Raw genomic sequence first — 25,372 nt, 5'->3', positions numbered from 1 at the left:
TTTTTTTTTATGATGACAGTTACGCCTTCATCCCTCCCCCTAGGTTGGATACAGAAAAAGATCAAGGACTGAACTAAAATCTTACTAATTCACTATATTTTCTTTAATGAATTGATATTTTGCTGTGTTTAATATTAAAACTTGAAAATTAGTAAATTATTTATTTATCATACAAAACAAATAAACAGACATATTACATATGCATAAAAATTCTCTATTTCATTAAGAGAGAGAGAAAGAGAGAGCGAGAAAGATAATTATTATTTTACTATTTAATCTACCATATTTGACGGCGTATAAGACGCACTTTTTTAACAAAAACGATGGCCTAAAAAATCCCCCTGCGTCCTATGTACATAATGTAGGCTCAAAATTTAAGAATTTTGGCCGAAATTATACATGAAACGTCAGTAGATGTTGTAGCCTTGCCTAACATTCGGTGTTATCCTAATAACCTATTAAAAAAAGTTTATTATAATTATTTATCATTATCACACTTACCATCACCGCAATTACTACTGCTAGTATTATAATCAATATCTACGTTGTTATTATCGATATTTTCATTAAAATGTGTTAATATTATTATCGTCGTCTACAGCAGATCGCCGCATTCCACATGTAAAGACTTACAGTACGGGTGCTGCCACCTATTGGTGATTATCTCGAGAGCTTTATGGATAACAAGGCTTCGTTCAGTTGGTAGTTGACAATTCCTGCTAACATTCTCTTTATGCATAACAACATGGCTTCGATCAATTGGTGGTTGATAATTCCTGCTACCATTCTCTTTAGGCATAATAACAAGGCTTCGTTGAGTTGATACTTCGTAACTCGTGCTAGCATTCTCTTTTAAGAATAATAACATGGCTTTGTTCAGTTGCTCACGAGACTCGAGCCGTTACATAGGAAACATTTTTATTTATTGGATTTTACCCCTTGACTGCATACTTTTTTAATATGTAATGGATATATATAACATATATTACCGTAGGTAACACCTTTATTAATGTTTTTGTTGATGATGCCGGTAAGAAACAATGTTTACAAATGAATGTGTTGCAATCTATTGGTAAACCTATGAGGTAGCTTTCAGCAGCAGACGAAACATTCGATCGCAGTAAATGGCTGATTGTATAATACATATTTTGATAAATATAAATTTGGTAAATAACTTCTTTATTAATGTTTTTATTGATTCTGTTGGTAAGAAACAATATGCATATGATAACCTAATACTAGTTTTTACTTACCAAATTCATATAAGCATAGGCTAGGAAACCTTATTTTTTTTCCCTCAATGTCCTGCTGAAATTGGGATGCGTCCTATGCAGACATGCGTCTTATAAGCCATCAAATACGGTAATTAAACTTAATATTAATATCTGAAAATTAGTACTGTAAATCATTATTTTCTCATAAAATGTAAACAGTAAAACCCCCATATTCGCGGCCTCACTATTCGAGGACTCACGTATTCATGGATTTCTCTGTGGAACATATCTACCCATTATTCGCGGAAAATTCGCCCATTCGCGGTACTTCTCACTGAGAAATATTCACTAATTACTGTATTTTCATATAATTTTCATGACTAAATGCACTTTTTGTGATAAAACTATTAAAATACAGTAATACCCTGAACTTGCGTGATTCGAGTTGCACAAATTCACAGACACACAATTTTTCATTGGAACCTAACTAATGGTCATACACGAGTTTTTCACAGACGCGCAAACATTTGTGAACACTGAGAAACCCTGCAAAAGTCTTTATGTTTAATTTTTTATGTAATTTATATGTTTTCAAGCTTTTATGTATAAATTAAATAACATTAAATATTATTAAAAGTAATAATTTCTCTCTCTCTCTCTCTCTCTCTCTTTTAGTGATATGAGAGAATTTTTATGGTACATGTATACAGGTATGCTTATTTGTATGATAAATAAACTTTTTACTTCTTATAATAAGTGATAATTTTCAAATATTAATAAGATTAATAAAATTAAATAATAATAATAATACTAATAATAATAATAATAATAATAATAATAATAATAATAATAATAATAATAATAATAATAATAGCCCAAAATAAGCCAAAAATAAAAGAATTGCCTTATCTTAGCAAAGCCTACACTAACTGAAAAAGCTTGTCACTCCCTCACTCTCTTAGCTGTAGTTAAGGCTTCTATGAAGTGTTTCCATAAAAACCTCTTTAAAAGGAGTTTGTTCCAAAAGTTCAAAGGGCAGCAACATGATGACCTGAGAACTGCATACAGATTCCAAGGTCAAGTGAGTACCAGAGACCTGGGAAACTTCATCTCAACACCTCAAAAGACCTCTAGACGTCATTGTTTTTGGACAAACCTAAGACTCAAAGCCAACATGGCCTTCTAGCCTTAAAGACTACTACCCCAAGGACTTTTTCTCATGCTTGAGATAAAACAGAAACCTCATCATGTTGTTTATAGGGGTACCGGTGCCGGAAAAAACCTTAATGCTGCAACAGGACCAATACACTGACCACTGGTGTTGGTAGTATCAGTCAGTAGTATATTCTCTCTTGGCACTGATAATAGCCTTCCTGCAAGATCTTGCCTTGAGCTCACATGAGCCCTGGAACATCTCCACACAGTATCTGCAGCTTGCAGGATTGTGATGGAACCTTTCCTCTCTTGGCTGCCTCAGGAGATTCTTCCTGATAGGGAGAAGTAAGGGCATATCTATCCACCACTGAATGAAACTGGAAACCCAGCCTTCCTTGGCCACCTGAGGTAACAACACCAAGAATCATGGCAATGGCATAACAATCCAGACCTGACCTGGCAACAGCCCGGTGTCCACTGCCTAAGCTAGAGGATCTTGCACTGGTGAACAATAAATTGGCAAACAAGATTCTACTTGATCTCACACAGGTCAATAAAAGGGGATCCCCACAGCCCACTGTCTGCTGCAAACCTCTGGATGTTGAGCCCTTTCCATTGCTATTACTTGATCTCAATGGCTGTGTACATTCACTAAAACTTTCATAAAGAATAATTACTTCAGCAAGCTAATAAACCACAACTGAGGTCACATGTGCTAATCTAACCAAATAATGAACAAAAAAAGGGCCGTGCTTTGGAAAAAGTAGTGTTCTCCCCTAATGCACAAAATGATTAAAACTGTCACTAATAGGCTTTAACCTATTCAAGTACTGTGTGCTGTAAGTGCCCTTGTAATACGTAAAAGTTTGTCAAACTCATTATCCTTAAATGAGATCAAGTTGGCATTTTTACAACCCTGAGAACGGAAATACCTCAAAATTGGTTAAGTTCTCAATTCAGGGCAAGAATCATATACCACTGTACTAGTATCTTCAATGCAAAAGCCAACATTCCACAAAACTCTTGCTCTTTCACTGGTGCTACGGCTACCAAAGGAGACAAGTGATTTAAGACTCAACCTGCTCTGCAGGCAAAATCTAAACCACATCAAGACTCCCAAAAAGAGAGTTATAGTATACCAGATACCTGTGTTACACCAGATCTAAAGCCCACCTGGAGTTCAGGTCATAAGGAATGTTTAGTTGAGAATTACACAAAATACAAGAAAACCTAAAACTATAATTTTTAATAGCTGGAACCAACAGCATTTACAGAACCAGAGAAACTAAAGAACTTAATAAAGTTGCCTATATAGGTGCACGATACCTCAAGCCAAACTCCAGAAAAGAGAAACTGACCACTGCCTCTTAATCACTGGTAGCTGAACCCCTTGTAAACTTGAGGAAAGTCAAAATACATATAAAAAAAGCTTACTTTTGCATGAGATGGTTTATATTATCATGCCATCATCTGCAGCACGTGGAAATTTAGAAAACTACATAGCATGTGACGGTTTTAGATTATCTTCCTGAAAGAAAGAGTGCTAAGGAAAACACTACAAACTCCCACTGCCACGGAAATAAAACCTATATAATGGAGAGGTAAGGTTCATGTAAAAAATTTATGATTTTAAGAAAAAATTCATGTAGCTTTGTATAGCATTCATGAATCTCTATACAAAGTATATTTTAGCAAAATTCACCTTAGTTTCAGTTATGGAGAATTTTCTAACTTTAAATAAAAATCCCTGAATCAGTCATGAACACGAGAGTACAATAACTTCTTTAGAAATGGATCCCAGTAAATATGTTGAATGGCAACTCACTTGTTGATTTAGAAATGAAACATGCCTCATGGATTACATATGCGAGGTTCAGTGTGCAACAAAATGTTGACAGCATCACTAAAAGTTTTTCAGCTGATGATCATATCTTTGTATTTGTCCAACTTATCAACATTTATAGCAAGTTTTTACCTGGCCACAGAGAAGACAGCAGATAAAAATTCTTGAAGCAAAAAGAGACATCGGAAAGAAGAGGAGGAAAGAGGAGGAAAGAGTAAGAAACGTTAGTAGCTTGGGCAGTTATGAAACCTCTTTTGAGAATAATACTCTGCTGCATGAAGAGATAGGGGATAGGGGTTAACATTTGACAGCGTTTGCAGTTGGTCAGGTTCTTTTGAGACTAACAAAACCTGATATCTCATATATCTAGATCACGAATGGCTATGACTCTTCAGGGGTCAAGAAGAAACCAAAAGTTTCTTTATATTCAAGGAGTGAGTTAGATCAGAATGTGACTCTGTGATAGGCTACAATGCACTTTGAGACAAACAAGGAAAGGAAGACTTCCCTTGGGAAGACTCCTCCCACAAATTCTAAAGGGAAGAGTAATCATCCTTAAGTACAGGAGTTGGGGTCAGAGGTAAGGTTCATGTATGAGAGTAACAAGAAGACTGCTAAGAAAGCTGCCCCATCAGTATTAATTTTCTCCAAAAAGCCACTGCTGGAACAAAACCTCGGTACCAGGCACTGCACTATCAGGCAACTGCATCAATGGGAACCAGTATTACCAATTAAGGCTCAGTGTGACATCACCTTAATAAGTCTGTTAAGTGTACTGGCGTGCAAAACAAAGTAATCTCTCAATCATCCAGATTGCCATTATCCGACACACCTGGAACAAGGACCCAAAGATATATAATATGCTGTATATTAAAAATTTTAAAAATTTTAAAAATTGCCCTCTGAAGTTGGCAAAGTTGTGCAGCCTCATGAAAATGTTGGTAACAATGCTTACACCTAAACAGGCTGAGAAAAAGTTTTGGGGGGTGGGGGAGGCCTCCAGAAGTTTCCAAGGTGGGGGGGGGTCAGATGGCTGGGCATCACGGGAGAGGAGGGACAGTGTGGAGAGAGGGAGAGAGAACAATAACTGAGGTATGTTTACATCAAAGCCAAAGTACAGTACACACACACACACACTCCTTTACTTTTTATTAGTTTTCTGTCGAAGAAAACCATTCAGATGGCTTTGTCTCTCCGTCCGCACTTTTGCTGTCTGCCCTTATATCTTAAAAATTACTGTTTCAATTTATCATTTATAGGTTCCTCATTCCTTATATTTTGCCATTTATTTACAATGACTGTTTACATCTCTTATGTAATCACTAATTAGGATTTTTCCATTTGCTCTTGCCATGTGGACTGCTTCTTTAGCTGCTTTATCAGCTTCTTCATTTCCTTTAATCCCTACACAGGCAGGGATCCAACATATTTCAATATTTTTCCATTATTATAATATTTGTGGAATTCATATTTAATTTCCCATACAATATTATTTTTGAGTACGGTAGTAACCTTGAAAGGCTTCTATAGCACTTCTTGAGTCGCTAAAAATCACCAAATTATTGAATGATATTTGCTTTATGATTTTGATGGCTACTGCGATTGCACACAACTATGCTGTGAAGACTGAGGCATTATTAGGCAAAGATAATTGATGTGACTTGTTCTGGGATACAGCTGCATACACATGTTGTGATTAAGACCCATCTGTATAAATTGCGTAATGTGAACTTTTTTGTCTTATATGATCTATGGTTTTTTGTCTATGGTGTTCTGCGGTATATGGGTAACTTTTTGATAAATATTTCAACTGTGTGCAAGTCCTTACTTTATTCATAGTCCAATGGGGTGGTAACTTCACTGTTGAAGGTACTTGTATATCTATGTTTAGTGACTCAAACAATCTATTAGCTCTAACTGGGAAAGGAGGTGGATGACTGTTTATAAATATATCCCTTAGATCAAATAGATTTTTTGTTGGTGAATCACTTGTCTTGATTCTTAATGCACTTTTCATTGTTATGAACTCTCTATGGAGGAACAGTGGCAGTTAGCTACATTCAGACTTGTACTGAGGAGACTGGTGAGGATCTAAATGCTCCTGTGCATATTCTTAGTCCTTCATTGTGAATTGGATCTAATATTTTCAGTGCTGCTTCTGATGCTGAACCATATATTTCAATTCTGTAGTCAATGACTCATAAAACTGTTGCTTTATACAGTATGGTAAGACTATGTCTATCAGCTCCCCAATTTGTGTGGGGTAGTTTTTTAATTAGACTTAGCGCTCTTTTGCATTTTGATTTTATGTAAGTTATATGGGCTTCCCAATTCAGGTATGCATCAAAAATTAATCATAAAAATTTTGCAGCTGGGCTAATTGGTATATTATGGTTTCTGATTTTCAGTTTTTAATAAACTTAGGAAGATGGCCATTATGTTATTGTTATGCAATGATTTTAATATTGCATACCTCCTACAGTGTTGTATGCCTTTTGGATGTCAAAAAAGACAGTTACTGTAATTTGCTTTCTTTTAAATCCTCTATGTATGTGGTCTTCCAAATTAGATAGAGAATCTAATGTAGATTGATTATGTTGTGAACCAAACTAGGAAGGAGTTAAAATTTAATTCCCACGTATGTGCCATGTAAGTCGTGCATTTACCATTTTCTCCAACAACTTGCATAGACAACTTGTTAAAAAGATTGATCTATAATTTTTCACATTATTAGGATCTCTTCCAGGTTTCAGTATAGGAATTACTATGGCATTTTGCCACTCATCTGGAAACAAGTTTCTGAGTCCTAATGATTATAAAGTTTTAATAAGCATGATTTTGCTACAGGTGCTAGGGGGCAAATCATTTCACAGCAAATATCATCACCTCTATGAGCAGAGTTATTGCTGTTCATGAGAGGATATTCCAACTCTTCAATATTGAATTTCTTATTACAATATATATCTTCCTTAGTCTCAAAATTAAGTATTATTGATTCTGCTTTATTCTTCATTTTTTTTAAATGTTTGTCCAAATTTTGGTCACTTCTTATTTTGGCAAAAGTTTCCCCAAGTATGTTACTAATTTTGAAGAGATCTGAAATTTGTTTTCCATTATCTAATATAGCTTGTCTGGGTGGTCTAACATTTGTTTCATTTATTTTTTGAAATTTCTCCCATACTTTTTGAATGGATGTTTCACTTCTTATTTCTGATACATAGGACCTCCAAGATATTATTTTTCCTTTTATGGCTTCCTTTCTAAATTTAGCTGATATTTTGTTATATAAAGGTTTTAATGCATCTATTTCTAATAGTACAATTGTAATTGTTAATATATTTTCTTCCAAAAATGGTTTTGATTTATTTATCTTATTGAATCTTCTGTTTAGAGTATCTAAACTTCTTGCTAGAGAGTGTTTTTCTCATACTAATTCAGATAGACCATCTGACCACCAGGGGACTTTATGTTTTTTATTATGGGTTTTCAATGAGGAATAGCTTTGTTTGCTGCCTTTTTAATGAAAGATACAAAGAATTCGTTTGTCTCATTGTGATTTCTCAATATGGCGGTATATTTCTGGAACGCAAGTTAAAAATGTCCCAATCTGCTTTTTGCATGCTATAATGTGGAAAGTATGGTTTCGGTTTATTAATTAATAAGGATATTATCACTGGAAAATGCTCACTTGAGTAGGAGTCATCACAAGTATTCCAATCTAATTTTTCAGCTATATTTGTTGAACAAAGGGTGACATCTATTGAGGAAAATGTTCCATGGGTTTTGGAACAATTCGTATTTACTTCGTTGTCATTCAGACAACAGAGATTATTAGTATTCATCAAGTTTTCTATTTTTTCTCTATCTTTATCCGGTGTAATATTGTTATAGTCCCATACTGGATTATGTGTATTCAAATCTCTTACAATTAATATGGGATTCTTCAAATCTTAAATTATTTTCTGTAATATGTTTAAATCATACTTTTTATTAGGCTGGTTGTATAACTTAATATCAAACATATCATTTTCTATTTTCACTGTTATAGCTGAAATTTGTAATTTAGTGTAATCTATATGTACTCTTGTCATATATCATTTTATTATGGACATATATTGCTGTTCCTAAATTATTTTCATTTCCCTTTCATGTTGTGGCTAATAGATATTTACCTATATCTGGAAGAAGTTTTCCTACGTGCTGTATACATATACATATAATCATTGGTTCGTATTCACTTATAAGTCGTTGGACTTCTCCTAAGTGCATTCTCGTTAATAATCCATTTATATTCCACTGAATTATATAATGATTGAATGGTGTAATATGAGAGTGGTCAAATTACTCTAAATTATTTAAGCCGATATTTTTAAAAAATTTTTATAAGTTAATTTGTATTTTTGTAGGTCTTGATTCATTTTTTTTGTAGTTTTAATTTGACTTTCGTTAACTGTTACATTTTTACTATCTTGATTTAATTTTTCCCATTTTGATTTTTTTTAGAATATCCACAACATTGATATGTTTTTCTTTGTAATGTCATGTGGTCTTTCCTTTTTATTATTTTATTGTTGTTTTATCGTTTCTAGCTTTGTTTGTTGTTAGTTGTTTGAGTCCCAGGAGGCTTAGGAAGACAGTGCAGTTTTCTTACTTCATTAACACACTAATAAAATATACAGTATTTATACAAGTTAAGTGAATTGAAGTATGAGCCTTTCTTCTCAACCCACAACTGGTGAGGCTCTCGACCTAATTCCTCTAAGGCTCTCGGTGCTTCCCTCTCTGCTTCTCTATCTATCATTTGTCTATTAATGGTTCCCTCTCATTTCTTTTTCTCTCTTTTATAATTATGCTATTCCTAACTAATATTCTCCTAGCTATCATTACAGTACTATTCTAAATGTTCAATAGACATGCAACCTTCTTCATGAGATTTGAAGTTTGTTTTTTCCTTATTCCTATACCTCATGAAATTTCTTATGGTGTTGGTTAGGCTTTCTTTAGTTATAGTTTTACTTTTGTGGCACATTGCTACAAAGCATTTACTACAACCACATGCATCTTCATGTTCATTAGTTTGCTTCTTGGTTTTTCTTGTGGTGCCTATAGTTGGTGATGGGTGAATTTCTTTGCTTTCATTGTAGTTATCTATATTTGGGTTTTCCATTTCATCTGAATTTTGCGATTCTGCTCCTAGAGGTATTATTGTTGCTATGGGACCTAGTGGAATGTTTTATTTTGTGTTCTGTTTCTGAACTTTAGCTTTTGGTAAGACTGGTGGGTTACTTATCTTTTTACAGCTCTGTTTGGTGGAATTTGGTGGGGTCTTATCTAGTTGCATCTTCCGAGTTGTTATCTGTTTTATCACATTCTTGTGATTTTAATTTTTCTTCGTCTTTGTCTATGTCATCTTCTTCGTCTTTCTCTATGTCAATATTCATATCTATTTCTGGTAAGGAGGTAAATCTATTGTCCATTGTAATAATGTCACTGTTGTATGAAATCTTCAAAGAAGAGTTCTTTTGATCACGTATTTTTTTTAGTGGTATTTCTTTATTTCTATTGTCATTTACTTCAGTTCGGGTATTATTTGATTTTGAAGTATCTGCATACCTAAATTTCTTAGCTGGGTCATTCAATCCTCTCACTTTTAGTTCTAACTTTGCTTCCCTGATCGACATTCCAGTTCATTCTTGTAGTAATTGAAGTTCAGTATTGTACATATAGAACACACGTTTTAGATCGGGCATGATGTTCTAGGCCACAATTTTTGCATTTTGGTTGGCTACATTCCCAGCGTTTTATGTTCTTGCAAACTGCAATACGCACATCTGGGAAAATTTCTGCATTTAATGGCTGTATGGCCATATTTACAACAGTTCTTGCATTGCATGGGTTTGAGAACATAAGGTCTTAGTTCCCTATTTAATCCCAGTACTTTAATTTTCAAGGGCAGGGTTTGGCCACTTTTTATTTTTGCTATTTTGATTGATTTATTTCTGTCTTTCCTGCTTGGGACCCCATATATTTCACAGTTGTCAACTTTGTTGTATCATTCTGTAATGAATCTAAAAACATTGATTTGTTTTGTATTTCTTCTAGATTTGGCAATATTGCTGTGCCTTGTACACTATTCATGGTATCATGCCTTGTAATGCTTATATTTATGTTCTCTATATTTTTAATGTTTTGATAATTTTCTGGCTGGATTTTGGTTGTTGTTCCAACCAACCATTCCCTTTTTTTTATTTGTCTTATGCTCATTTCTTGTGATGGGCATCGGTTCCACAAGTAATTTTCCAATTTTAATAAGGATATATCTTGGTCAGCTTGTAAATTCAAAAACCTTGACCAGTTTGATTCTCAAAAGAGGGAATCAAAGTGAATCAAGGTTGAGTCAGGTCTATATTTTCTTTTATTTCTTCTTTTGGGTTCCAAAGGGCCCATAGTTCAAAAGTTTGAATGATTTTTTGTTCCCTTTTTTGATGGGGACACAGGCACAGAAACATCTGGCTCAAAGGGGAATGGTTCCATTGTAACAATACTAGGTCCTTTTTTTACATGGATATCCTTTTTCTCGCATGGGTCATCAACATTTGGAAAATTTTCAATCTCCAAGATGGGTGCAGAGGTCATCATCTGTGCCAAAACAGTATCATCAGAGGGCCCAGGGATACTCAACTCTTTATTTTTAATATTCATAAAGACTGAATAAAAAAATAATAAACCTGAAAACTTTAAAAAGATATCATTAGCCTAATGACACAAGTGAGAGCTGACTCCCAAATATCCACCCCCTGCCCTATTCCACAAGGGATGGCACAATAGAATTAGAGTGGCCCAAGTGTAAGCCAAACCTGCTTGCTAGGACCGAGAGTATTACAAGAATTCAATCATCCCCACCCTAATCGTACTATGGGCAAACCAGATAGAATGCCGAGAGTTATCTCCAGAGCCAGACCTCCCAGGAATCCATGGCCCAGCTCCACAGAATAGTTCCGCCCTTGAAATATCAAACCGATATCTCTCAGGTCCGAACATTATTCCTATACCTCATGAAATTTCTTATGGTGTTGGTTAGGCTTTCTTTAGTTATAGTTTTACTTCTGTGGCACATTACTACAAAGCATTTACTACAACCAAGTGTATCTTTGTGTTCATTAGTTTCATTCTTGGTTTTTCTTGTGGTGCCTATTTAGCTTCAGATATAAACCCAATCCCAGCTATGATATCTTTTCCTATTTAACAAGCCCAATAAATTTTAGCAAAAGTGGAAAATTCCACAAAATCAGTCCCAAGAAATATGTAATAATATATGACACTCTTGGACTCAAACCAGGGAACAAATTTCTGGAGTTCAAGAGCCCCCTCACCACGTCAAGGTTAATGTGGTTCGGATTCCACAATAAGCTGTAGGTCCCGTTGCTAGGTAACCAATTGGTTCTTAGCCACGTAAAAATAAATCTAATCCTTCGGGCCAGCCCTAGGAGAGCTGTTAATCAGCTCAGTGGTCTGGTTAAACTAAGATATACTTACTTTTACCACGTCAAGGTGGTCCCACATCGAGGGGGTAAATGGGACATGAACACCCTAATTCATATATACATCTTGTTTTACAACCAGATTCAAATGAGTTACTTTTTAAGAGACAGATGATTCCTAGCATTATTTCTGGATCGGGGTCCCGTGTCACCCGGTGAAATAGTCCATTCAGCACTTATTTCTAGGTAATTCCGTTGCTAGATACCAGAGAAAGCTAAATGAAATGCTGGAGTTACTACCCCCAGAGCGAGCTCCACTAGATGGAGTCGTGTATGGAAAAGGGTGAACTACAAAAACACGGAACCTTATCCTATAGAGATTCCCAATGTCAAAAGTCCCAACGAGAGAGGTGCCGATACAAGCCCATGCACTACTACTGGACTGTATACAAGGCAACACTAGCCGCATTCCATTTTAGCACGTTTTTTTCGTTCACACGTAATTTCGTTGTGATCCTTATTTTTGTGCTCTATTTTGGATTTTTATGGCATCCTCGCAAGGTTCTTCTTCAATTACTTGAGTACCAGTGTTTTGTTGTTTTTAGGCGATTGAGGCTTCTTATTTTCCTTTAGTTTAATAATTAAAGGAATTTATAACATCGTCTCGATCTCCTCTCACGTCAGTCTCTTGACCTCTCTTGGTCTTGGCTCGGCATATTTGTTTTGTGTTTTTATTTGTATCCCTTTTTATTTGGGATGTTTTACCATTAATGATCCCTATCTTTAGTGGGTTTGATTAATTTTGTTTGTTCTGTACCCATTTACTACGAGAAGTGCAGTTTAGCGTTTAGGCTCTGAGCTACCCCTGGGCCCATTCGCTTTTTCATGACTTCATTTGAGAGTGATTTTATTATGGTAGTGATGTTTAGCGTTTAGGCTACGAGCTACCCACTGGGCCCATTCGCCTTTTATCATGGCTTCTTTACGGGAGTGATGTTTAGCGTTTAGGCTACGAGCTACCCTCGGGCCCATTCGCTTTTATCGTTAGCTGTCAATACGAGAAATGTTGTTGAGCGTTTAGGCTCGAGCTTCCCCCTCGAGCCCATTCGCTTATTATCATGGCCTCATTATGCTTTATTTTTGTCACTCACTTCTCTTAGCCTTTGGGGATCTTATTTTCATTGGTACTGTTACGGTTTTTACTTTGTTTTCATAATTTTGTTTATTTTGTGAATTTTGTGTTCCCTTCCTGATCAAGTGCTGTCTTGCTGTTTAGGCTACGTGGTTCCCCTCGGGCCTATTCGCTCTTATTTTGGCTTTATTTTGCCTTGTTTTAGACTCACTTCTCTAAGTGTATGGGAACATGATTTTCATTGTTACATTTAATTTTTGACCTTGTGCTTGGATGCTTTTGAATTTTAGGATACTTTCATTTAACTGGAGTCGGTCATGTCCCTTCACGTCCATGTCGTGTTGGGCCTGCCTATCCTCCTACATGTACCTTACAGACAATTTTTGTTTTATTATGATTTTTTTTTTGAGTTATTTGTAGCCTTTACCCCTCTCCTAGGCTTCCTTCCTTTACATCGCCTCAGTTAGGTTAGCCTAGGGGTTGGCTGTAACACTTTTTCCCTTCGGGAAAAATTCGTTTAAGCGGGGGACGATCTCGATCTGTACGTATGAGTTTCATGTCGGTGATCTCGTTCTGTACATGTGTGTTTTATGTCTGGTGCTTCCTTTGTTTGGTTTTGACTTGGATATATTGCCTCGTCCACCCTCTCCCTGTTTCGGCTTTTCACTTAGGCTAATGTTCCTAATAAGTTAAGCTGGAATAGCGAGGGTTTACCTGCGTAGCCTATCCTAGTTCAATCCTTCTTTGGGTTGCTTACCAATGGTGACCAGGAGTGCTCTCCCCACTCCTGTTCACACTTCTTTTACCGACTATATATATGTTATTTTGTGGTTTGAGAGTCCCCTTCTCTCCCTTTTATCCTTTGCTCTCTCTCTCCCCCTTGGTTTGTTTTCAAGTTTGTTAACTTTCCAAGGCTTGAGAGCAATTATCCTTATTTTATGTCGTAGCCTAAATCCCCTCCCTCTGCATTGATTGATTGTCCTTCGGTGTCTGAGTTGGCACTCCACCTGGACCTGGAGGTGACCAGGAGTGCTCTCCCCACTCCTGTTCACACTCCCTTTATCTTTCATTGCTCTCCTGGCCGTAGAGGTTTTGCCTTCCTCTCTTTTCTCTCGCTCTTGTCGTGCGACACAGCTTACATAGCGAGGGGATCTATGAGAATCTCTGGGCGCCCGGGGAGTGCTGTCCCACCCCTGGTCGCTGCTTTGGGTTACCAACCTCCTGGCCTATCCTTCCCCCTTCCTTTTACGTCGACTATTTCCCTTCGTGGTGCTTCCTACACGTTCGCACCTCACTGTTGGGATCTCATACGAGGCCAGTTAGCGTTCTCCACCTAACTGTCTTCCGCTTTATTTACTTTCGGCGTTCCCCCTCCTTTTGCTACTACCTGTTCGGTGTTTCGTTATCTTGTTGGCGCTCTCCTTGCTTACTGCTACGGCGGTTTTAGTGTTTAGCGGTGGCGTTTATTCCCCCCACCGCTATCGCCGTTCAGGATATCCTCCTCCGGGGTTTTCCTCTCTTGGCTGAGTGCGCCCACTTCGAACAGTTCATAACCTTCCCACATTTTGTTCAAACATGATCGCTGGAATGTTCCGTTGACTCTGTTTTTATGTCTATGAGTTTTGTCCTGTTAGCCCGGTTTTCTCTCCGGTTTTCTCCGGGGGTTTTCCTGGTCTGACTAGGCTTTGGCTGCTACGGTACTCTGCTCCGGCATCCGTTCCAGCATGCCTTTTTCTCATACGTTTTCGACTGGTTTTGTCAAGTGCAGGAATGCTCCGCTATCCTACAACAAACCAGCGGTCACGGAGTCTATAGCTCCCATTCGGTGCGCAGTCTGTTTTGGATTTATAGTTTGCACGGAAGGTTATGAAGTACGCTATGCTCTCCTCGAGCAGGCTTCTTGATGAACCCGTAGGTTTCATATATACCTGTCGGTTTCGTCTCCGCCAAACTCCGCCTCATGTGACTTATTCTTGACTCGGAAGGTTGTAAAGTACGCTATGCTCTCTCCGAGCAGGCTACTTGATGAATCCGTAGGTTTTATTTACACCAGTCGGTTTTATATCGCCAAACGCCGCCTCCTTTGGCTTATTATTAGTCGTTTGGCACCCGGCAGGTTGCGTTGTACGCTATGCTCTCCCAAGCAGGCTACCTGATGAATCCGTAGGTTTCATATATACCTGTCGGTTTTACCTCCGTCAAGCTCCGCCTCATGTGGCTTATTAATAGTCGCTCTTTCGAACTCCGTCTCCGGGCGGGATTCTCGTTAATCGGTAGGTTTCATATAAACCTATCGGTTCTCCGCCTCTTGTGGCTTATTAATAGTTAATCTTTCGGTGTTTGGGCTCTCTCCGGCGAGATTCTCGGTGGATCGGTAGGTTTCATATACGCCTATCGATTTCCTCCGCCAAACTCCGTTTCCGGGCGAGATTCTCGGTAAATTGGTAGGTTTCATATACACCTATCGGTTTTTCCTTCGCCAAACTCCGTCTTATATAAATTATTGATAGTTGTTCCTCCGGTGTCTGGGGTTCTAATTTTCCCCCTCCTGGAGGCGGCGCAGAAGTCTCGTAACTCTTCGCTTCAAGTTAATTGGTTACGGAGAGTTTTCTGAAGACGTTGCGGCCTTCTGTCTCGTTCTCGGACCTGTGAACATCGTCCCGGAGCGATAAGTAGGTGGAATAATTGAGACAAACCTTTTCCGCTTAGCTCGAATTAGGTGAGGCAAACTTTTCCTTTAGGGGATTCGTTACCTTCTCATCCCTTTTCGACTGTTCCTGGTCTACCGTCCCTAAGGTGAAGTCAGTAAAAAAAAAAAAAAAGAACCTTTTTTAAACCAAGAAGACCCGCTCGGGGCCCCCTCAGGACGTCTCGGATCTCTAATCCGGTGCCATCTACTGAGTTTGGCCTCGTCTTCTGGAAAGGGACACGGCCCAAGCAAAGCAAGGCGGTTACCCCCTCCTTCCTTTGTTGAAAACTCTTTTACGGGTCTCCTTATAAGGAGATTTCGTTATGAGGTCATTGTCAACCTATTAACTAACTATCTACGTCATGGTCCATGCCTTCCCTTTCCCAGGAGCTTAAATCCCAAGAGATTAATCTCAAGACTCATTGTCAATGGATCACCTGTTAAGTCCTGCTCCGTTCTGGAATTCTATCGTTCGGACATCTCCACCTCTTTCCCCTCCAGTCTGGGGGAATCTTGGTGCCTTCCCTTTATGCTTCCCAGCATGAAGGCACCCTCCTGTCAGGGGTGTGGGCACACGGAGGTTGGTGGAAGGGCATTTCTTCCCTTCCGGTCTGGTATCCTCTTATCCGGGTTTTACCAGACTGTCAGAGGGAGCATGGCATCTGTCTGGCAGGATCCATAAGTGAGCCCTCAGCTAAGGGCTGGACACATCGTCTCCCTGAGGACTCTAACGGAGTGGCAGGCGGAGAATTCCAAGTTCACGCCAGCTGTGGGGTCTTACCGTGCTCTCTTGGAGAGCCCTGTTTCTTACCCCTTGTGCTCCGAATGTAGCCCTCTTATCAACAGGCTTGTTTTGAAAATAATCGCTGAGGCATTTCCGGGAGACAGATATCACAGATACATTCACAGTGAATCTTCTAACCCTGGACTACGCTTCTAATTTATTCAGCGTACAGCTCCTAAGCTTCGAGTCAATTTTCGGAAGCTGAAACAGCAAGGTGTAAGTCAGGCTTGCCCGTTCCGCCTTGAGCTGAAAAAATCTTATGAACAGTTTCACCTGGAGAATTAATCTTTTCCCAGGTGGGCGTTGTTCGCCCATCTGGGGCTACTATTGTTACCCAGAGCCTCCGTTCTCATGGGTGTCTACCCTACGAGCAGAAACGGTCTGATCTTGCTGGGACCTGCCCTAAGTCCGGCAAGAAGTTCATGTAGTTCAAGAGCCCCCCTGCTCAGGCGGTGGTGCAGGCTCTTCAGGTCTCTGCCCCTAGACAGCCGTCAGCTCTCACTCCCAGCCTCCACCTCGATGTGTGCGGGTTCAGCCAACACATCAGCCCCTTGTAACGCCCCGTGTGTCTCTGCCTCCCCACGGGAAAGAGATAGCAATGCCGCCGGGGTTTTCTTTGCTTCATACGAAAACCTAAGGAAAAAAATTTTCACTAGACATTTGGCAAGAGGCTCTGACCCTCGGGGTTATCATAGGAGCAGGGATGCATCCTACTCCTCTCCGAGAAATTGGGAAGGCTTACGCTTCAGGGGAGGCAATCAAGCCTCCTCCCTGTAGTATTTCTCATATGGGTGGGAGGCTGTACCATTTTAGGGGCCACTGGAACTTCAGTTCCTGGGCCCAGAGTATAGTTATCAGGGCCCGGGGTGGAGCTGGACTGTTGTTCCCAATCAGGTTCAATCAGCCTCCGGCCAGAGTTCTGGGGTCTTTGCGAATGGCCTGTCAGGCTTTTTCAGTCTGCCAAGGAAGTTCCCTTCCACTGGAAAATTTTTTCGGGCGTGTCCCGTTTGTTTTCCTTTTCATGCGGCAAGTCTCGGTTGCTTACAGTCTTGTGGGTTCGGATCCTACTGCGCCGTGGAGCCGTAACCACCTCTATAGACCTTTCCAATGCTTCCTTTCACATCTTGGTTGCAGAAAGGTCCTATCCCTTCTTGGGATTCAGACTCGGGAGCAGGCGTACCCCTTCAGGTTCATGCCCTCCTCAATGCGGCTCCAGAGTCTTCGCCAGTTTGAACAATACCGTAGTTCAACAGCTCCGGTATTAGGAGGCTATGCTAGCTGCATATCTAGTTGCCTGGCTCATTTGGGCACCCAGCGTCGGGAATTGCCTGAGGCGCCGGTCATTATAATCGGTTTCTAGTCTTTGGGCTTCTAAGTAACCAGGAAGGAATCCCACCTGATTCAGGAGGGTAGCCTTCCGTAGTTATGAATCCAGTGGAAGTGGAAAGAGATAGCAAGGGCATCTTATCATTTCATCATCTCAAGCATACCTCTCCCTGTGCCCAAGAAAAGGTCCTGGTTTTCTCCAGTTTGCTTCAGTGACGGTTCTCCTTCTGAAGTCAAAGCTGGAGTTTATGACCGAGAGGTATGGTGGAGTCAGGGACGTGTCTCCTTGATTCCTCCTACTTGAATAGTGGCCTCCGGCCTTGCACAACTGTCAAGTGCTTACGAAGTCAGTTCCTCTCCAGCTTTCCCCTCCGGCCTCAGTATTCCACACCGTCACCTCTCTGGCGGGTGAGGTGGTTATTTTTGGCCCAATGGGTACATGGTACTTAGTCGGTCACGTTCCGACAGTTCCATATCAACGCTTTGGAGGGCTGTGACAGTCTTCCTGTCCTTGGAAACTCCCCCAAGAGGTTTCCTTTTAGGCTGGTTCTGAACAAAACAGCAATAGTGCGCTGCGTAAACAGGTGGTTTTGGACTCGAATTGCTCCGTTCAGGTTATGGTTCATTCTTCTCCATAACCAACAGACGCAGGTGCCTCTGTCTACCACCCTTCTCGTAGGGGTCCAAAAGGTCACTGCTTTTTCCCTATCCAGGGCCTCCCCCCTGGTGTCGGAATAGTCCTTAGGCGGAGCATCATTCAGGTAGTCTTGTGACCTTTTCCTGGGCCTGGAAGTAGGTCTGTTTGCAACCCAATTCAGCCACAAACTATCAAGCTGTCCCGTCTGGTATAAACTCAGCTCGCGCCAGCCCCCTCAAACTCTGATGTCCTGGCTTTGTGGTCTTTGTGAATCTTACAGTTGAGGAGGAAACTGATATTGGTCCTGTTATTACTGTTTTCCTGAAATCAGTTAAGGGATCCTACTCTACTGCAGTATGGTTCTGCAGTTAAGTAACTAGCACTCTTCACATAGTTTTGAAGCTATAGTACTGATGCGACCGCATTGGCCTCGAGGAAAGTGTTTTGTTGGAACCAGACTCACAGGCCCTTAACTTTCATCCCTAAGGTCTGTGTTCATCTAAGAACAGTACTCCGTCCACATTCGGTTTCCTGGTCTTTGAGTAATGTATCGGAGTTAGCCGGTAACCAACAATCACCTTGTTCTTATCTTTCCTTGTTAAGGAAGTCCCAAAATTTTTAATCAGCTTAGCTTCTAGTGTTAGTTTTCCTGTACTGTCTGCCCTGTCTGGCGGAACCAATCAGTTTGGTTTGTCTAGCGGAACCAATCAGTTTGGTTTCCCCTCTTCAGGGTAGTGTTGTGAATTCCTCACCCTAACTTTCTATCTACAATTGAAGGTCCTCATTTTCGGTGGTCACCTTGGAAAGTACTCCCCTTTTACAAGGTCTGTTTCTGTGTCCAGTTTTCTCCTTGCAGGCTTTTTTAGACAGGACCTCGCAATTTTGTCAGGTCCTCTCCTTCAAAAAAGGGGGGCCACTGTCATTGGGTCTGCTATTAGGCAGGAAGTATTTTCTTAATACAAGCCTATTCAGGTGCTATTCTAAGCTCATGATCTTAGACGGTGACCACTTACATTATTTTCATTACATGAATTTAGAGGACCTTACTTATGTTCAGGGTAGAATTCTCCTAGTTTTCAACATTTCTATTTAAGTCTTTAATAGCATAAGAATGATGTTTATTTCTCTGTTACTATTTCACGGGTGACACGGGACCCCGATCCAGAAAAAGGATTTTGACAAAGGAAAATCTATTTCTGGAGAGGGGCCCGTGTCACCGGTGACCCACCCCTGTTTTTCATTCTCTCCCTCCCTTGATAAACTTCATTCTAGTGAGGTGGGTGCTAACATGGAATGCGGCTAGTGTTGCCTTGTATACAGTCCGCGAGTAGTGCATGGGCTTGTATCGGCACCTCTCTCGTTGGGACTTTTGACATTGGGAATCTCTATAGGCAGGGTTCCGTGTTTTGTAGTTCACCCTTTTCCATACACGACTCCATCTAGTGGAGCTCGCTCTGGGGTAGTAACTCCAGCATTTCATTTAGCTTTCTCTGGTATCTAGCAACGGAATTACCTAGAAATAAGTGCTGAATGGACTATTTCACCGGTGACACGGGCCCCTCTCCAGAAATAGATTTTTCCTTTGTCAAAATCCTTTAACTAAACTTTTAGAGCTGTAGGTAAAGTATACCATGTTCACAAATCCCAACCATAAGAAGCTTGTCAATGAGTTGCCTCACAAATAAAATACTTTTCCCAAAATAAGAATCATTTGGGCACCACATGGATGTATGACTAATAAGCCTAAGAATGTTACCTACATTATGAATTTCCAATTTGGAAAGTGAACAGAAGAGCTACTATTGCAAGCACATAATTTAATCTTTCATCTGGGAATACATGAGAACCTTCAACAAGATAAAGCCTGCTCTAAGGCAAAATAAATCTATGAAAATTTTGCAGTCAGCAAGAAAGGGTCAAACTACTATCTCTCTTACCTGAGTAGCATTCAGCATGAATAAAATAATAGGTTTGTACATTTCTTGGGCACATACAAACTTTAAAAGAAATTTATATTCATAGTTACACAGCTTATTTTATTGGGAGAGCCTTCCTCCCAGGCCTTTTATAGAAATTTTTAATATGATCAGTCCTCCTAATAGAAATACTGAACAAGACTATAGAAAGTGAGTTGGAAGCTTTCCCCTAGTACAGATGAATGCTATGTGAGAAAATGACCCAACAATTCTTTAAAATATTGAAACTTTTGGCTAATCTCTCCTTTCTGAATACTAAACCTACAAAAATAATGACATTATCTGCATTTATGGAACATAAAATCTATTCCATACTGTATTTTACTACTGATAAGAAGGTATATAAAAGGCAAAAATATTCACCCTAACTGAAATACCTAACAAAAGTACTGTAGATATGTTAACAGTATGTAAACAAAATAATCCCAACTTACCAGACAAGATATGTCAAGTAAAATGAAGCTACAGCAAACAACCCTGTTTGACGTTTTGGGAAGCTGTGAGGAACCATGTAAAGTTCAAGTGAAACTCCTACTAAAGGAGTTGTGTGAATATTGTGGTTCAGCCAACAAGGAAACCAAGAGTCAAAAATAGGTGGGAATATCAGGTTTCTGTCAACAGCGTAAATCCCCCAAAAAGATACCGTAACAAACTGGAAAAAAATAATCAGTATGAGATGAACAAGATATAACACTAAGACAAAGTAGGTACAGTATATAGCTGTGCAATTAAAATATAAAAAACAGCTGTGCAATTAAAATATAAAAATAAAAACTTTTAAGATGATTTTGATTTTTTAAGGATATATAAACCTGAGTCTTTTATGTACGATTATTCCCCAGAACGAGCTGGAAACAGCCGTTTAAGCTTGGTAACAAATGGTTCATTGGCAACAAGCAGGTGACAATGCCCTCACTTGTCAGCAAACCATCACTTTTTCCACTAGCAAATAGGGATTATGCAGAGTTGGGTGAAGTAGGATAATGATACTGGCTACGGTATGTATACCTAGGAAAAATACAAATTATCTTTAAAATTTGGTCCTTGTTCCTTTAAGAATACAAGCCATTTCCTTTTATGTAGGAAACTTCTGAGGTGGAAGATTGTCTCATAGAACTCACTGGCAAAGTTCCAAAGATTGAGTTACATGAGAAGTTATGAATCTCTGCATTGTCCCATAAATCCTTGCCCAGCCAAAGGCTGGAGGAACAGTCAAAACCCACCGAGAATTCTAAGTTTCCTACCCACGTATATCAGCAGGGCGATATGGCTCCTGTCTATACAGCCTGGCACAGAGGTGAGGAGGATGACTGGTTCCTGTGTCAGGTTTAGTTTGCCATGTCTAGCTATACTCTGGGAAAGGTCCAGGGAATCACCTTTTTCCCTTAGAGAGAAGGACCAGTCACAGAAATATCATTATCCAGAGATTACAGTAAGACAGAGCTCTAAACCCAAACAGAGTTTTGCATACACTGCAGCCAACATTAATGAAAGGAATATCAAAGATGACTGGTTGGTTTGTATCTATCATATGAGATACATGACTATACACATTAGGCCCAAGAAAGTCCTCAAAACAAGATTCCCATGGCCTAGGAATTCGTGCTCAATTAACATCCAAGAGCACAAATATTTATGCAACATGACCAAGTCTTCTTACCCTGGAATGGGATCGCTTAACACAAAGTATGTCTAAAGGTAAACAAAGCTGCTGTTAGTATGCTGGCAACTGATCAGAGACCAACCAGTACACAGTTCTATGATGAAGCACTGTAAGAGCAAGAACCATGTGTGTCAATGGTAAATGTACAACTTGCTTGTATGGATTGAAAAGTTAATGAACCTTTATATCCCAACCAATCCTTGCAAGTAAGATCGATCCTCACCCAATAAGAGGAAGCTGACTCATTTCTTGGCAGCTCTTGTGCTTGGGGACACTACTACTTGAACCCAACAGTATCGCACATGGCCAGGAAACAAAACATTGGAGCACATCGCAAATGATTTGAGCTGTTATCCCTATGCAATCCTGTATGCATAGAGCAGTGACCAAGCCAAAAAACTGGTCCCAGTGCTCTGTGATGATGGGACACCATGAATGTAGTACATACACACACCGTATACAGGCGGTTTACGACGGGTCCGGCTTACGATGTTCCGAGGTTACGACGCTTTTCAAATATATTTATTAGAAATTATTTCCCGGTTTACGACGCATGTTCATGATTCTGGCGTTATTTCTGAACGCTGATCCGACGGAAGAAATATGGCTCCAAAATGGCAGAATAATAAAAATTTGGAGTTTTTATTATGAAAAACTCAATAAAAATGCAATTTACATAATTTTCAATACACCCAAAGCATTAAAAGTAAGATTTTCTTAGGAGTTTTGACGATTTTCGACAATTTTCGGTTTACGATGCGACGGAAAAACGGAACCCCCGTCGTAAACCGGGGACTGCCTGTACACATACACACACAGGTATCCACAAAGAATAACCAACACAAGCATGCACAGTGTCCTAGCCAATAAGCAAAGGCCACAGGATGTGCACAGCATGCGAATAGAAAGTGCATATGCACATGCAGTAGTCACCCCATACCTGAGCACAGACATACATATGAGGTGAGACAGAGCACAATCAATATACAGGCATAGGTAGTGCATGGCACAAGCACAAGAAGGCAACTGAGATTATCGTAACAATGATTATTATTTACCACAACACCAGACTATGAGCAAAAATATTCCAAAGAATCCAGAGGTGCACTCTCTAGGACAGACCACTCATTCAACTGGTACCCAGGATATGCAAGGGATGAGTGTCAGAAGGGAAGAGCACGCTGTTGGCCCAGCGTTCGACTTTCTGACCAGCCATTAAAGAATTAGAGGAATTTATTTCTGGTGATAGAAATTCATTTCTCGTCATAATGTGGTTCGGATTCCACAATAAGCTGTAGGTCCCGTTGCCAGGTAACCAGTTAGTTCTTAGCCACGTAAAATAAATCTAATCCTTCGGGCCAGCCCTAGGAGAGCTGTTAATCAGCTCAGTGGTCTGGTTAAACTAAGGTATACAGTGAACCCCCCGTATTCGCAGGGGATGTGCACCACACTCCCCCCCGCGAATAGCTAAAATCTGCAAATACTTAAAACCCCTCTAAAAACACTTAGAACTGCCCATTTTGATAGTTTAAACACAAGAAAAACCCTCTAAAAATGCTTATACCTGAGTATTTTAATAGTTTTATCACAAAAAGTGCATTTATTCATGAAAATTATATGAAAATACAGTAATTAGTGAATATTTCTCAGTTAAAAATACTTTGAATGGGCGAATTTTCCACGAATAATGGCTAGATATGTTCCACAGAGAAACCAGCGCTACAGCGTGAGTCCATAAATCATGAGAAGCATAAATTTTTGGGGGTTTACTGTACTTTACTTAGAAGGGAAGAGCTAAAAGAATGGAGAGACAAAATAAAAACCATATTACTTACTCATACCTTAATGTCTTCTGATCAAGCCTCCCTAAAAACAGTAATGGAATTTTTGGACAAAAACAGTGACTGGAAGAACTTTCCCATAGGTGTCTGTAGATGGACATAGGAGGGATCATACTAGACACTGGCTCTCAACAGGAAGACGACCAGTGCTTCTTCTACTGAGGAAACGGAAATCCAAGAGGATCACCCGGAGGAGAACCCCTCCAACACCACCAATGGAGCAGTCCAGGGTGAAACAAGAGATGACAAAAAGATTAAAAGAATAGCTGAAAAACAGAAGGAAGGAAGAGGGCAGAAATCATTCCTACTCCCACCTTACTGTCTCTCATGAAGCCCCTTGCTGCAGCCCCAGAGAATGACAGCCAGGGAGCTCTTGCCAAAACGGGAACTCAAGGGCAACCACTAAATCCTTCATCAAGATGCTCTCCTAATCTTTCAGAGGCCTCTGTGAAGAATGGGTTGCATGAATACATGCAGCAATGAAGCATGTGACCATGCGCAAGAGCAGCCTCCACAAAGACTGACAGACATGGAAAAAACCAATTTTAATCGTCCACGTAAGTCTTACTGAAAGTCAGTCACAAACTTCTGTATAAAGCAACAGCTCCTCCCAGTAATCAGTCCTAAAAAAAGGGAACAAAGACCAGTATCTCCTCGACAGGAGAATGGATTGCTCACAAGTAATCCTGATGGCAGACTAACAGTCCCTTCCTAAATGGTCCGAAGACCATCAAGGAAGTTTATTATTAGATAGTTTAACCAGATCACTGAGCTAATTTATTCAACTCTCACAGGGGAGGCCCAAAGAATTGGTCTTTATTGATGAAATAATGTTCAAATTGTATTTACAGTTATAAATAACAGCTCTTTAAAAATGTTATATTGGGTTAACTGAAAATGATGGAAATTCACAAAATTTCTTTGTTTCAAAAATCTGACATTTGTTGTTAATTATATTTTGGACTGTCAAACAAAAAATTTTTAATTGTCAGTGTTAGTTTACACTCTGAGACTGTAGGGCCTGGATCATGAGGGCTATTCATCCAATATCAATGGGTCAAATGAGGGTTCCCAATTCTAAATCTATCTGTCCTTTTGATATGATGAACTCCATATTCCAACATTGGGCTTGATTTGCTTAAATTTCTTATTATCATTTTCATTGTTACATACATTCTGCCTCTCACTGACTACAATAGGTTTTAAAGATTTTTTTTATAGCGTAGTCGCCTGTTTTGTCCTCAAGGAGTTACCCCCATGGTGTGCCAGCACTCCATGGTGACTAGACTAGTATCAAAGAAATATCTTTTAGCCTGGTCTTGTAGCCGGGTATTCGTCATTACAAAAACACTATGACACGTGATAGAGTATAGTGGGCTCAAAGATAAGAGGGCATTTTCCCTTATCTTCAGTGAAGCTGAACCCTGTTTTTGCTACATTAAAAAACTGTAAGAAGTGACTATTGCATATGCAAGTCTGCCATCTTGTTTATGACTGGGGCAGGCAAAAGACCAGCTCCATTACCCTCTACTAGTCAAAGAAGCCCGCAAAACGATTCAGTGCTCCTCTAAAAATCACTTTGAGTTCATATTTCTTCATCAACGAGAATCATGGAAACATCTAAACTTGTA

The 25,372-nt window shown here is 39.5% G+C and overlaps 1 protein-coding gene across 13 annotated transcripts in view; it reads right to left on the bottom strand.

Moving 5' to 3' along the window:
• The window catches only part of LOC136851618 (androgen-induced gene 1 protein-like), a 188,065-nt gene that overhangs the window by 117,364 nt on the left and 45,329 nt on the right, over nucleotides 1–25,372 (bottom strand). For all 13 annotated transcript variants that reach the window (XR_010856931.1, XR_010856930.1, XR_010856929.1 and 10 more), the window contains exon 4: nucleotides 20,672–20,889. Coding sequence is in view for 7 of the 13 variants with exons in the window: in XM_067125998.1 (XP_066982099.1) it covers nucleotides 20,672–20,889 (218 nt within the window). In the remaining 6 variants the exon portion in view is untranslated. The remainder of the gene's footprint in view (nucleotides 1–20,671; nucleotides 20,890–25,372) is intronic.

Source organism: Macrobrachium rosenbergii, chromosome 23 (genome assembly GCF_040412425.1).
Source record: "Macrobrachium rosenbergii isolate ZJJX-2024 chromosome 23, ASM4041242v1, whole genome shotgun sequence".
In the NCBI taxonomy this organism is placed as follows: Eukaryota; Metazoa; Arthropoda; class Malacostraca; order Decapoda; family Palaemonidae; genus Macrobrachium; species Macrobrachium rosenbergii.
This window is presented reverse-complemented; position numbering and strand designations above follow the sequence as displayed.